The sequence below is a fragment of the Dipodomys ordii genome, unplaced genomic scaffold, assembly GCF_000151885.1.
Source record: "Dipodomys ordii isolate 6190 unplaced genomic scaffold, Dord_2.0 Scaffold32, whole genome shotgun sequence".
Taxonomy (NCBI): Eukaryota; Metazoa; Chordata; class Mammalia; order Rodentia; family Heteromyidae; genus Dipodomys; species Dipodomys ordii.
Genome location: NW_012267248.1, coordinates 4,275,720 through 4,287,646, shown reverse-complemented (window position 1 = coordinate 4,287,646; position 11,927 = coordinate 4,275,720). Strand labels below are relative to the sequence as shown.

General features: G+C 39.7%; 1 protein-coding gene across 14 annotated transcripts in view; it reads left to right on the top strand.

Annotated features, from left to right (window-relative positions):
• The first annotated feature begins 658 nt into the window (after positions 1 to 658).
• Positions 659 to 11,927, top strand: part of Prpf4b (pre-mRNA processing factor 4B) — a 37,661-nt gene continuing 26,392 nt past the window's right edge. For 12 of the 14 annotated variants that reach the window (XM_013016676.1, XM_013016670.1, XM_013016671.1 and 9 more), the window contains exons 1-2: positions 1,201 to 1,403; positions 9,733 to 10,932. In XM_013016676.1, the coding sequence (XP_012872130.1) occupies positions 1,363 to 1,403; positions 9,733 to 10,932 (1,241 nt within the window). In that variant the 5' untranslated portion in view covers positions 1,201 to 1,362. Of the gene's footprint in view, positions 1,404 to 9,732; positions 10,933 to 11,927 lie in introns of all 14 variants that reach the window. The other 2 variants (XM_013016680.1, XM_013016677.1) reach the window with 2 other exon arrangements.

The window sequence follows — 11,927 nt, the reverse complement described above, 5'->3', positions numbered from 1 at the left end:
GCTGACGCCGGAAAGTGCCGGAACTAACGAGAACACACCAGCGGGACAACGGCTCGCGGGCAGAGCCAGGGGCGTTGACGGCGCTCGTCAGAACCCCCACCCCCACTACTCGAGTACGCAGGCGCCGGCCGCCGCCGCACGCCAACACGCAGGCGCCGACCGGCCCACCCTCCTCCCACACTTCCGGGAGCCGCTCAGCCGCCTGACGGTCCCGGCCCCGCCTGTCCGCCGTTAACGGCGCCTTCTTTCCAGGAAGGCCTTAAGGTACGAAGGTACTCGCGCGAGGATGAAATGCGGAGCTGAAGTTTCTCGCTTCGTAGATGTTTTTGGTGCTTAAGATGACTGATGCTTCCTTAGTTTTAACACAGCCTTAAAATAAATGCCAAATCTACCACAGAACATTGGGGTATTCTTGAAACATCCCTCCTTCAGTCTCGGCGCTGGCTGTCTCTCCCGTTCAAAGGGTCTTTTTTTTCTTTTGCTGGTCCTGACCTTTGAACTCAGGGCCTGCGTGCTTTTGTGTTCAAAGCTGGCACGCTATTATTTGAGCCACAGTTCCACTTCCGGCGTGTGTGTGTGTGTGTGTGTGTGTGTGTGGCGCACGGTTCATTGTAGATGGGAGTATCTCGGACGGTTCTGCCCCGCCTGGCTTCGATCAGTCTCCTAAGTAGCTAGCATTAGACATGAGCCCACGGCGCCCAGCTCGATGAGCATAATTTCCCTAAGCTTTTACCATGTTCCTTTAAGAATGGTTTTTACAGTCTGAACTTCATATAGCACGGCATCAAGCAGGAACCACGTAAGCATCTGTTCTATTTCCCACAATCACAACGCATCATTCCACATAAAGCACATTGCAAAAGTTGCACACAACAAAAGTCCACCAGAAGGGCCCTGGGAGATAAAATTGTGGTTGAGAAAATTAAGACAGGTCTATAATCTCTCTACCAGTCGGCACAAAGAGGGAAAATAAAACGTCTAAACCACTTCCAAGTCCCCAAGCGAACCAACTGTGGGAGCTCATACAGGATGTCAACATGCCTCTCTGCTTTTACTCCCCCCTGGCACAGCTCATGGAATAAAATGGCCAATTCCTACGTTAACCAGTGCCCGGGCTTCACAAATCCCCGCCCTTAATCTTAGCAAGCACCGCCCCCAACGCCCTGGAAATTGCGTCATTACGCCACGCATCCCGCCCCCGGATGTAGAGTTTTATATCCGGATTGTTAGCGCGGACGCAGATACCAGTTTTCCCCTACGCGCTCTGCACATGCGCTGCGGGTTTTTCCTTCTTCCACTTCCACTGTATTTCCCTGTCCAGGGAGCCGCCGCCACCGCCGCGGAGGAGTCGGGAAGTTCAAGATGGCCGCTGCAGAGACTCAGGCGTTGCGAGAGCAGCCAGAGTAAGTAGTACCTGTCATTGGGCCGGAGGCCGGGGCCCTGGGGACGCTCGAGAGGGAGAGACGGCGAAGACCCGCACCGGCGGGCGGGAAAGTTCAGGCCTAACGGCCAGAGCCAAACTTTGCGTTTCCCCCGGGCGTTAGTTCCACCGTGGGGCGGTAGGCGTGGAGCGTCGGAGGGCGGCCTGAGGAACCGGAGTAGCCCAGAGGCCGCGGCTGCTGTTGGGGCGAAGGCGGCCGTGGCCTGCCGCGCGTCGTTGCCCCGGGAGGCGGAGTCGCGAGCGGCCTCTACAGGTCTGGTGCGCGTGGCGCCTTCCCTCGCTCGGGTCGCGCCCTCCCGCCGCACCGGCTGGCATCGCTCTTGGAGACCCGAGGGGCCGTGGCCGTGACGGAGAGAGCCCCACTTTTCTGTCTCAAAACAGTCCTCCTCGTTGTCCCGCTTGCCACGGGTTGCAGCCTTAGGACCCTCGAGTCGGAAGAGGTCTCTTCAGACTGTCCCTGAAGTAGTTACCTATAGCCAGCGAGCTTTCTCCTCTCTCCCTCGCGATACATTTATCTTCCCCCCCCCGCCCCCACCCCCATGCAAACTTGCAGCGAAAAAGGTAGAGCCCCTCATTTTGAGTTCTGGCATTTTTTTTGTCATTTTTATTTATTTTAGCCAGCCCTTCTTCGGGAGGGCGAGTGGAAAAAGTAGTCAAAATTACTAGTTACTTCCAAACCACACCACCATGAGGCCGAGCGAGCACTTATCTCTGTAAGCAGAGACTAACTATTGCTTAACCAGAAAGCAGTATTTCGTTTTACATGTTTTGCGAAGGTACCCTTAAACAAGGAAATGGTATTTAAAACAGTATTACTCCAGCGACCTTCTTTTCTTTTGCACCATCTGATTTCTTTCCAGCCATCTTAGGAAAAGATAGTCCCTAGCTACTGTGACAGATTAGGAGGAATCTTTAACATAAAGAGTCTGACGTTTCATTGTGGTACATAAGTTCTGTACTCTTCAGTTATTTGTTTGTCGCAGCTAGACAAAGTTACACAATTCGTTTTTTCCCCCCAAGTTATTAGTAAGGACATTTGAAAGTTGCATTATTATTTTCACAATCTGACTTTGCAGAAACACAAATTCCAAAGTTTTAACTAGGCTTGTTTTATTGGCTCTCAGAAAATTCACTGTGTGGCAGTATTTATGCCAATCTAGAAAATATTATTTGGTCTTAATTTCTAGTAGTATGAAAAGTTATTAGTATTAAAGTACCCATTTGTGTGATTTTTATGGACAAATTATATTCATTTTGAAGAGTGGGTCAGCTGCATTTCATTTTACATATTCCAATATACTACATTTAATTATAAATAAGTATTTATGTGAGCCTTTATCCTGTGGCTCTCACTTAGTCTTTAATTTCCCCCTCCTCCCTTCACTGGTCTAATTGCCCTGTTTTCACTAATTTGAAGATAGTTAACAAAGACACTAACAGTTTGATACGAAAACATACTTTGTGTGCTGACAAAAGTGTTTGTCCAAATAGTGTCTAAATCATTCTTTACAGGACGAGTAGTTTGTATGAAATCTAGTCAGATGTTACATAGAAAAAGGTTTATAAGCTCCCCAAAGGCTTTTTAATGTAGTGGCTTTTACATTTATTTTTCTTCCTCCCATTCAGGTTTTTTTAAACTTATTTGCAAATACCCAAGACCAGGTGCCATGCAAATCCTTTGGCAAATATTAAACTCAGTGCTTGTAACAACCTTTTGCTGATACTGTTATCTTTCATAGTTTTACAAATAATGACAACCAAAGCACAGAAAAATTAAGTAGTTTGCTAAAGGTCACACTCAGTGATAAATTCTTTAAACATCAGTCAGTCTGGATCAAAAGCTCTACACCTATGGTAGTGTCTGGCCTTCTACTACATTGTTGTAGTCCTTTTTCTATTACGTTTAAAGCTTGAAATCATTTTTACTATATACCTCCTGTCCCTGCTGGTTTTTTTCTTTTCTTTTTGTTGTGCTACTGGGGGTGGAATCCAGGGCCTCACACATGTTAAGCATAAATTACCACAAAGCTACACCTCCACCTAAAAATCCTTGTTTTTGTGTTTGAGACAAGGTTTCATTTTGTGGGCTCAGTCTGGCCTTGAGCTTGGGACCCTCCTGCCTTAGACTCTCACAGGTTAGGAGTGTAAAGGTCAAAGATTCTTTTTTGATGTGATAGTGCTAAAAAAAAATTGCCTAGGTTAAAAACTTAAAATTTGAGCATTCATGCTCAAATTTAATAATTTCTGTGTCTCCAAAGAACAGATTGTGTGCTTGCTAAATAAATTCATTAAGACTCTTCATTGAGTTGAATGTAATGTCCTATAAGAAAGAGTAAGCTAAAATAATACTAGTGATTGGTAATTTATCACTTTTATTAATTTAGAGGTGTTCCAGACTTTTCCATTGTGTCAGATACCCCATACCTTTGTTTAGTTGGTAAAAATTAGCAAAACAAATACCATTAAACACTCCTATATTATCTGTACTTCCAAATCAGCTTTGCTTCCAAATGATTCTGTTCAAAAGATGTTACCCAGTACCTAATAATTCATTTAACAATCTCAACTTATTCCTAAACTCTTAGAAAAAGTTGGGGGTAATGAATCTAATTTAGTTATCTTTTGTTTTTTAAAAACTCTATAAATAGTTGTATAGAATGGTTTTAACTTGTCAATTTATGAATATAATACAACTTTATCAATGTCACCCCTTCCATAATACTCCTTTCTGTGCCAACCTCACCCATATCCTCAAGTCATTCAGTTCCATTTTCATATATACATTTTGAATATTATGTGTTTGTCCACCATTCCTCTTGTGTGTGTCTGTGCCTGTGCTAGAACCCAGCGCCTGGCTTATGCTAGGCATGCTGTCTGAGCTATACCCCCAACCAGACTGCAAATTGTTTTTCTTTACTGTTGAGTATTTGGTGGACATTCACTTTTTTTTTCTTTTTTAATTTTATTGTCAAGGTGATGTAAAGAGGCATTACAAGTTACATAAGTTAGTGAGTACATTTCTTGTCCTAGTGAGTACATTTCTTGTCTGACTTTTTACTCCCTCCTTCATTTTTCTCCCACTTTCCCTCCCTCCCAACCCCACCAGTTGTACTGATCATTTCCAACATATTGTCTTGTGAGTATTGCTGTTGCATTGGTACCCCTTTGTCCTTTGTCTCACCATTTAGTTGTTCCCTTCCCTGCCTTAATTCAGATAAATGTATATACAGTACCCAGGGTACCAAAATCAAATACAGTGACAACGGGGGATAAGCCATAGGGGGAGAAATACAAAAGAAAAAAATCACATAGTACATTAAAAACAACAGCAACAACAAAAACCTCTGTGTCCATGTCTTGGAATTCATTTCGCTTAGCATCATCTTAATGTGGTCATATATACATAACTATTGAGCTATTCTGCTCATCAGCTAGCATTATCCTAGATATACACTAATTATTACAAATGAGGGAAACCATGGGACCTATGTCTCTTTGGCAGACTGCAGTTTTTGTTCCATGTAAAATTTGTTTTAAGAGATCAACCAAAGAGTATGTCAGTACTGGGACAGTCAAGGCCTCGAAGTCTCATTGGCCTATCTTGTTAACAGCTGTCCCTCTACCGTCTTGGCCATTCTTCTACCTAGACTTTGGCCAGCTAATTGGAGATGGAGTCTCATCTACACAGGCTAGTTTCAAACCTAGATCCTCCATGTCTCAGTCTCCTGAATAGCTAGGATTAGAGATGTGAGCCATGGTGATGTAGATCTTGATATCCAAAAGCTCTAGCAGCTTGAGTTCTCCTTACATCTTTGTGGACAAGATTTTTTAAGAATTTGAAGTGAACTGTAAACTATCTGTAAAAATCATTAGAAATGATAAGGGTTCCAAAACAGTTTTTTTCTTTGGGAAGTAGTTATTTTCAATTTATTTCAAGCTGGTGGTTCAGTCCTGTAATCCTTAGCTACACTGGAGGCTGAGATTTCAGGATCACAGTTTGAACCCAATGCAGGCAGGTAAGTCTGTGATGTAAGACTCTTATTTCCAAGTAAGCAACAACAACATCAGCAAAAAAGAGGGAGGAGAAGAAAAAAAAGGAAGGAAGGAAAGAAAGAGGGAGGAAGGGAGGGAAAACAGAAGTGGGTCTGTTGCCCAAGTGGTAGAGCTCTAGTCTTGAGCACAGTAGTTCAGGGACAGCATCCAGGCCCTGAGTTCAAGCCCTAGGACAGGCACCAAAAAACAAAATGTTTCCTGTATTGTACAATAAACAAGTATACTCTTACGTGTGCACTCTGTAAGGTACTAGATAGAACTGAACAAAAGTATAATCTTCTTACCCTTCTGGAACAATAGTAGTAAAAACCAACTTTGGCCTAGTGAGTACTGCTTTTAAGTTATTTTGTTACTGTTATTTTATACATTATTTATCTCAATACGTAACTTACTGAAATAACTTACTGCTATGAGTTAGATAAATTTCTTGGCCCTAGGGATAAAATGGTGACCTAAATAGATAATTCTTATTTTTATAGTACTCCGCTTATGATAAAGACAAATAAGAATTATGTTAAATGGATGGTGATTACCTTAACAGTTAAGCTTGGGACCGCATTACCGTTAATTTTTGGTCAAGTAAATTTGACTGAGGAAACATTTGAGGAAAGAACCTGAGTGAGACTAAAGGGACAAGCAGTAAAGAGTACCTGTGTGGGTGGAAGTGCTAGTACAAACACGGGGTCCTGAGGTGGGAGGCTACCTGTCCAAAGTAGACATTGTGGCAGAGCAAGGTGAGTGTGGATGGACAGTACAGCACCAGCTAAAGGATTTTTAGCTTTTACTCCGAAAAAGATAATAAGAAATAAGCAAATTTCATGAGCAACGGTGACATAATCTCAAATGTATAATCCGATGTAGAACTTTTTACTGATTGGGAATAAAATACTAGGTTGGTGTGTGTTAAGTCTTAGGCAAGCTTCTTTGAACTCAAACTCTTACCTGTCACGTGCACTTAATGTGAACTCATCCAATTGTTACCACAAACCTATAATTTATCTGCACTGTTATTTCCTTAGTTTTTACAGTTGAAGAAAATGAGGCATAAACTAGCATTTTGAACCAGGTAATTTGTCTCCAAAATCCAAAAAAACATTCTCAGTAAGCACACATTCTCAGTAAGCTCCACAGAGGTTTTGTGAATAAATATATTTACCCAGTAATCTGTACAATAATAATAGCTTACTTTGAGGGGAGAAGGTGGTCACTAAGTTCATGCTTCAGCACTGTTTTTAAGCATTTAACATCTGGTAGCTGTGTAAGCCTCACTTTTTCAGGTAGATACTGTTATTTTCTCCTCTAACATGAAATATACCTGTGGATCCAGAAATCCCACACTTGTCAAAGCCTCACAAGGATCAGAAACAAGATTTCTAACCCAGGCAGTATGGCTCTAGAGGCTGCCTTTCTACTCTTATTTTTCCTTTATCTTAAAGGCAGTTGGAGGTAGTTAATTTCTAGCTTAATTATTAGAATTTTGTGCTTTGACAACTCATATCTAAAAATTATTCTCAATCTATAGAAAGGTGGTTGAAATATAGTATGTAATATATATACAGAATATACACTCTATATAATATTTGTGAAGTATATATATATATTCTTTTGAGGAAAAAAGTATAATCTGGAGAATACTAGATTTATCCTATGGCTTTTCCTACTCTATAAGTTAGCCTAGACTAAAGCCTTTCAGACTAAAGCCACTCACCAGAGGTTACAGCTTCCTCTGCAAATCTCCTTTTCCTTTCCCATATGCCACTTAACTCAGGAATGGAGGTTGGCAGAATCAGACCTCTGTTTGGTGACATTCAGTGACTGTGTATTTTCTGTTTCCCACTTTTTTAGTCCCTTCCCCCATCATTATATAACTTATATATGGAGGGTCAGATTCTAATACCCCAAGTCTTGCCATAATCCCCAGAAATGGCAGATACATTATAGACAACCCAAACAACACTCCAACCTTGCAGTTTTTAACTCCAATGAACATTTAATTGTACTCCAGACACTTACTCCAAAGACATAAATACTATGTTTTGTCATCTCCTAAAATTGCTCCACCTGGGATCTTCTGTTCATGTCTTCCATATATGATATCCTAGCCCCAGTGATCTGTTTGAAATTTGCTGTATATATCTTTTGTTAACTTGCTTTTTCGATTTTAAACACCCCATTCCCCCTCTTTAAATTCTTTGCTTATACTCTATGACCAGTGTTCTCAATCTTTTTTTTTTAATTCACATTCTATTTCCTCCCAAATTCCTGCTTATCCCCCCAAACACGTGTACATATATATATATATATATATATATACATATATATGTAATTAAAAAATATATACACACATGTCTGCCCTGGTATACAAAAAAATCCTCCTTGACCATTCTCAATATGAGTTTAGCTTATCCTTCAGTGTTTCCATAGTGCCCTATTCCACTCTGTTGTACTTTAATCTTTTGTTTCTATGGTATGGTTTTCTTTTTTAATGCCTAGAGATTAATGAATAGGCTCATGAATGTGTGTGTGTGTGTGTGTGTGTGTGTGTGTGTGTGTGTGTGTGTTTGTGTTTGCGTTTGCAAGGGACAATTGGAGTATATAGTACAAATCGTAAACTTTTAAAGTTAAAAGCATATATAGTTTGAAGTGCTGACAAAACTAACCCATATTGGCCTACAAAAATAGTAAGATGGACATAATCCATACTAAAAACTTTATGAAGTGATTTTAAAGGGGAAAGATACATGCATACTGGATTGCTAAACTATGATGTTTGGTATGATTGGTGTATTAAGTACATTTTCCACTTAGAACATTTTCAAATTACAATGGGCTTCTGGGACATAACCCCATTTCAAGAAGCTTCTGTAATGCTATTAAAGTGGTATTTCACTTGAAATTATTGACCACTACAGCATTGATAAATGAGAATCTTTAAATTAGAATAACTCAGACATTTAACCATATACTTCCCATAAGTTTTTATTACATGGTATCTGTTAATATGACCATTTTTGAAAACCAGTTTCTCATTTAAAATTAAGAGAGGTTAATTTGCAGAACAAATACTAGGTTGAACGATGTGAAATTACTGGTATTAGACTTCATTTGACCTATATATACAGTGTCCTCCTCTGTGGATCAACTTAGTGTTACATAATTGCTTAGTGATAGCTAGCCAGCTACTAGCCAGCTACTGACTGACTCCTAGTTAGTTCTCTATGAAGTTGTTTTTGTTTGCTTGTTTTTTGGTTTTGGGGGTTTTTGGTTTTTTGGTTGTTTTTTTTTTTTTTTGCCAGTCCTGGCTTGAACTCAGGGCCTGGGCACTGTCCCTGAGCTTCTTTGGCTCAGCCACAGTGCCACTCTTAGTTTTTTCTGTGTATGTGGTACTGAGGAATCAAACCCAGGGCTTCATGCATGTGAGGCAAGCACTCTACCCCTAAGCCACATTCCAGCCCTCTATGCTGTTTTAATGCTTCAGAGTTTATCTATATTCTCTACTTAATCACTGTCAGCTACCAGGGACATTTATTGCTTTGTTTGAGGTATAGCTTATTATTAGGCCTAGAGACTTACTTTGAGGAGGAGCAATTAGGTTGTGTAAGATACACTCAAAATAAGTAACATCTTGGGGCTGAGAAGGTGGCTTAGTGGTAGAGTGCTTGCCTCGCATGCCTGAGGCCCTGGGTTCGATTCCTCAGCACCACATATGCAGAAAAAGCTGGAAGTGGCACTGTGGCTCAAGTGGTAGAGCACTAACCTTGAGCTGAAGAGCTAAGGGACAGTGCCCAGACCCAGAGTTCAGGCCCCACGACCGACCAAAAAAAAGAAAAGTAACATCTTAAATTTGTTAGTTGAAACTTGACAAGTTTTCTTAATTGCAGTGTATATCAGGACGTTTTGTGGGAAAAGAAAATAAGTTCTTAATGTTTAAATATGTGTGAGAAATTTTAAAACTCAAGGTACTAAGTGGCCATTATAACTAAATCATTGTTTATGGGATTTTCCTGTGCCAGGCTTGGATTTTATTTAATTTTTTCAATGTTCATCTGTTAAATATTCCCTCTTAATACTATGGTTTGTGAGTTAAGCTGTTACAAACAAAAACTATATATTATTCAGTTGTTGCTATGTACCTTCTTTATACTAAATTATCTGAATCTCATAAAAATTTTTAGTGACTAGCTTACTGAATGCTGATAAATATTGTGATTTTAAGAAGTGTTTTCATACATTTATAGGATAGAAGATGCTGATAATTCTGAAAAGAGTATAAATGAAGAAAATGGAGAAGTATCAGAAGACCAGTCTCAAAATAAACATAGTCGTCACAAAAAAAAGAAACATAAACACAGAAGTAAACATAAGAAACATAAACATTCCTCAGAAGAAGACAAAGATAAAAAACATAAACATAAACATAAACATAAGAAGCACAAAAGAAAAGAAGTTATTGATGCTTCTGACAAAGAAGGTATGTCTCCAGCAAAAAGAACTAAACTTGATGATTTAGCTTTGCTAGAAGACTTGGAAAAACAGAGAGCCTTGATTAAAGCTGAACTTGATAATGAATTAATGGAGGGAAAGGTCCAGTCTGGGATGGGGCTTATTTTACAAGGTTATGAGTCTGGCTCTGAAGAAGAAGGGGAGATTCACGAAAAGGCAAGAAATGGAAATAGATCTAGTACTAAATCTTCAAGTACAAAGGGGAAACTTGAACTTATGGACAATAAAAATAGTACAAAAAAACGAAGTAAAAGCAGATCCAAAGAACGGACTAGACATAGGTCTGATAAAAAGAAAAGTAAGGCAGGTATTGAAATCATTAAAGAGAAAACAACTAGAAGCAAGTCAAAGGAGAGGAAAAAGTCCAAAAGCCCATCCAAAAGAAGTAAATCACAAGATCAAGCCAGAAAATCAAAGTCCCCTACCCTTCGACGTCGATCTCAAGAAAAAATTGGAAAGGCTAGATCTCCTACTGATGAGAAAATTAAAATTGAAGATAAAAGTAAGATGAAAGATAGAAAAAAATCCCCAATTGTCAATGAAAGTAGAAGTCGTGATCGAGGTAAAAAGTCCAGATCCCCAGTTGACTTCAGCAGTAAATCCAAAGATAGAAGGTCAAGGTCCAAAGAGAGGAAATCGAAAAGATCTGAAACTGATAAAGAAAAAAAGCCAATAAAATCTCCTTCTAAGGATGCTTCCTCTGGAAAAGAAAACAGGTCACCCAGTAGAAGACCTGGTCGTAGTCCTAAAAGAAGAAGTTTGTCTCCAAAACAACGGGATAAATCAAGAAGAAGTCGATCTCCACTTCTAAATGATAGAAGATCTAAGCAGAGCAAATCACCATCTCGAACTCTGTCTCCTGGAAGAAGAGCCAAGAGCCGATCCTTGGATAGAAAGCGAAGAGAACCAGAGAGAAGACGACTTTCTTCTCCAAGGTATTTTGTCTTTATAACGTTAACACCTTTTTACTATTGTATTAAAAGGAGAAGGGAAAGCAGAACTCAAGAGCAGTTAAAAATAAGATAACAATGAGTTTTGTAATCTACAATATATTAACCCTTAAACTTTTTTTTTGTTGTTGTTGTCTGGTCTTTTGTGGGACTTGAACCCTGGGCCTGGGCACTGTCCCTCAGCTCTTGAACTCATAGCACCACTTCACACATTTTCTGTTTTATGTGGTGCTGAGGAATTGAACCCAGGGCCTCATGTATGTGAAGCAAGCACTGTACCACTGAGCCACCTTCCCAGCCCTACCCTTAAACTTTGGCAATGAGTATTTTATGGGTGTTTGCAAATGTTGAGCTTGATGACTGATCAGTTTTTTTTTCAATTTCTTGATAATTTAGTATCAATTTGCCAACCACTTCTTTAAACCCAAGTGATTTAATTGATAAATCCTCAAAGGATTATCTCAACTCATCAGGTGTTACATAAAGGTTACACAGATTCAGCGTTCTATGATTTACTTAACAAATTTTAGAGAATTGATTAGACCACTCCAAAGTACTTTGAGATCTGCATATTTGGTAATTACAGTTTGAAATGGTCGCTTTGCTTATTAAAAGAATGTTATCTTGTAAAGATAAATTTATTTACTGTATTCATGTTAATATTTTCAGTATTCTGCTATAGATATAAATGATTTTAAAGTTTATACCATTACAAAAATGTGGTTTTTAGAATGTTCTTAAGATACTGTGTATGGGGGGGGCGGAGACTGGTTTCTGGGGTGTGAACTCAGAACCTCTAGCACTTGCTTGGCTTTCCTGATCTACCACTTTAGCTATACTTCCACTCCTGGCTTTTTGCTGGTAATTGAAGATAGTCTCTCACATTTATCTGTCTAGAATGGCTTTGAACCACAATACTTAGATCTTAGCTTCCTGAGTAGGTAGGATTACAAGCAAGAGCCAGCACTTGGCTTAAGATA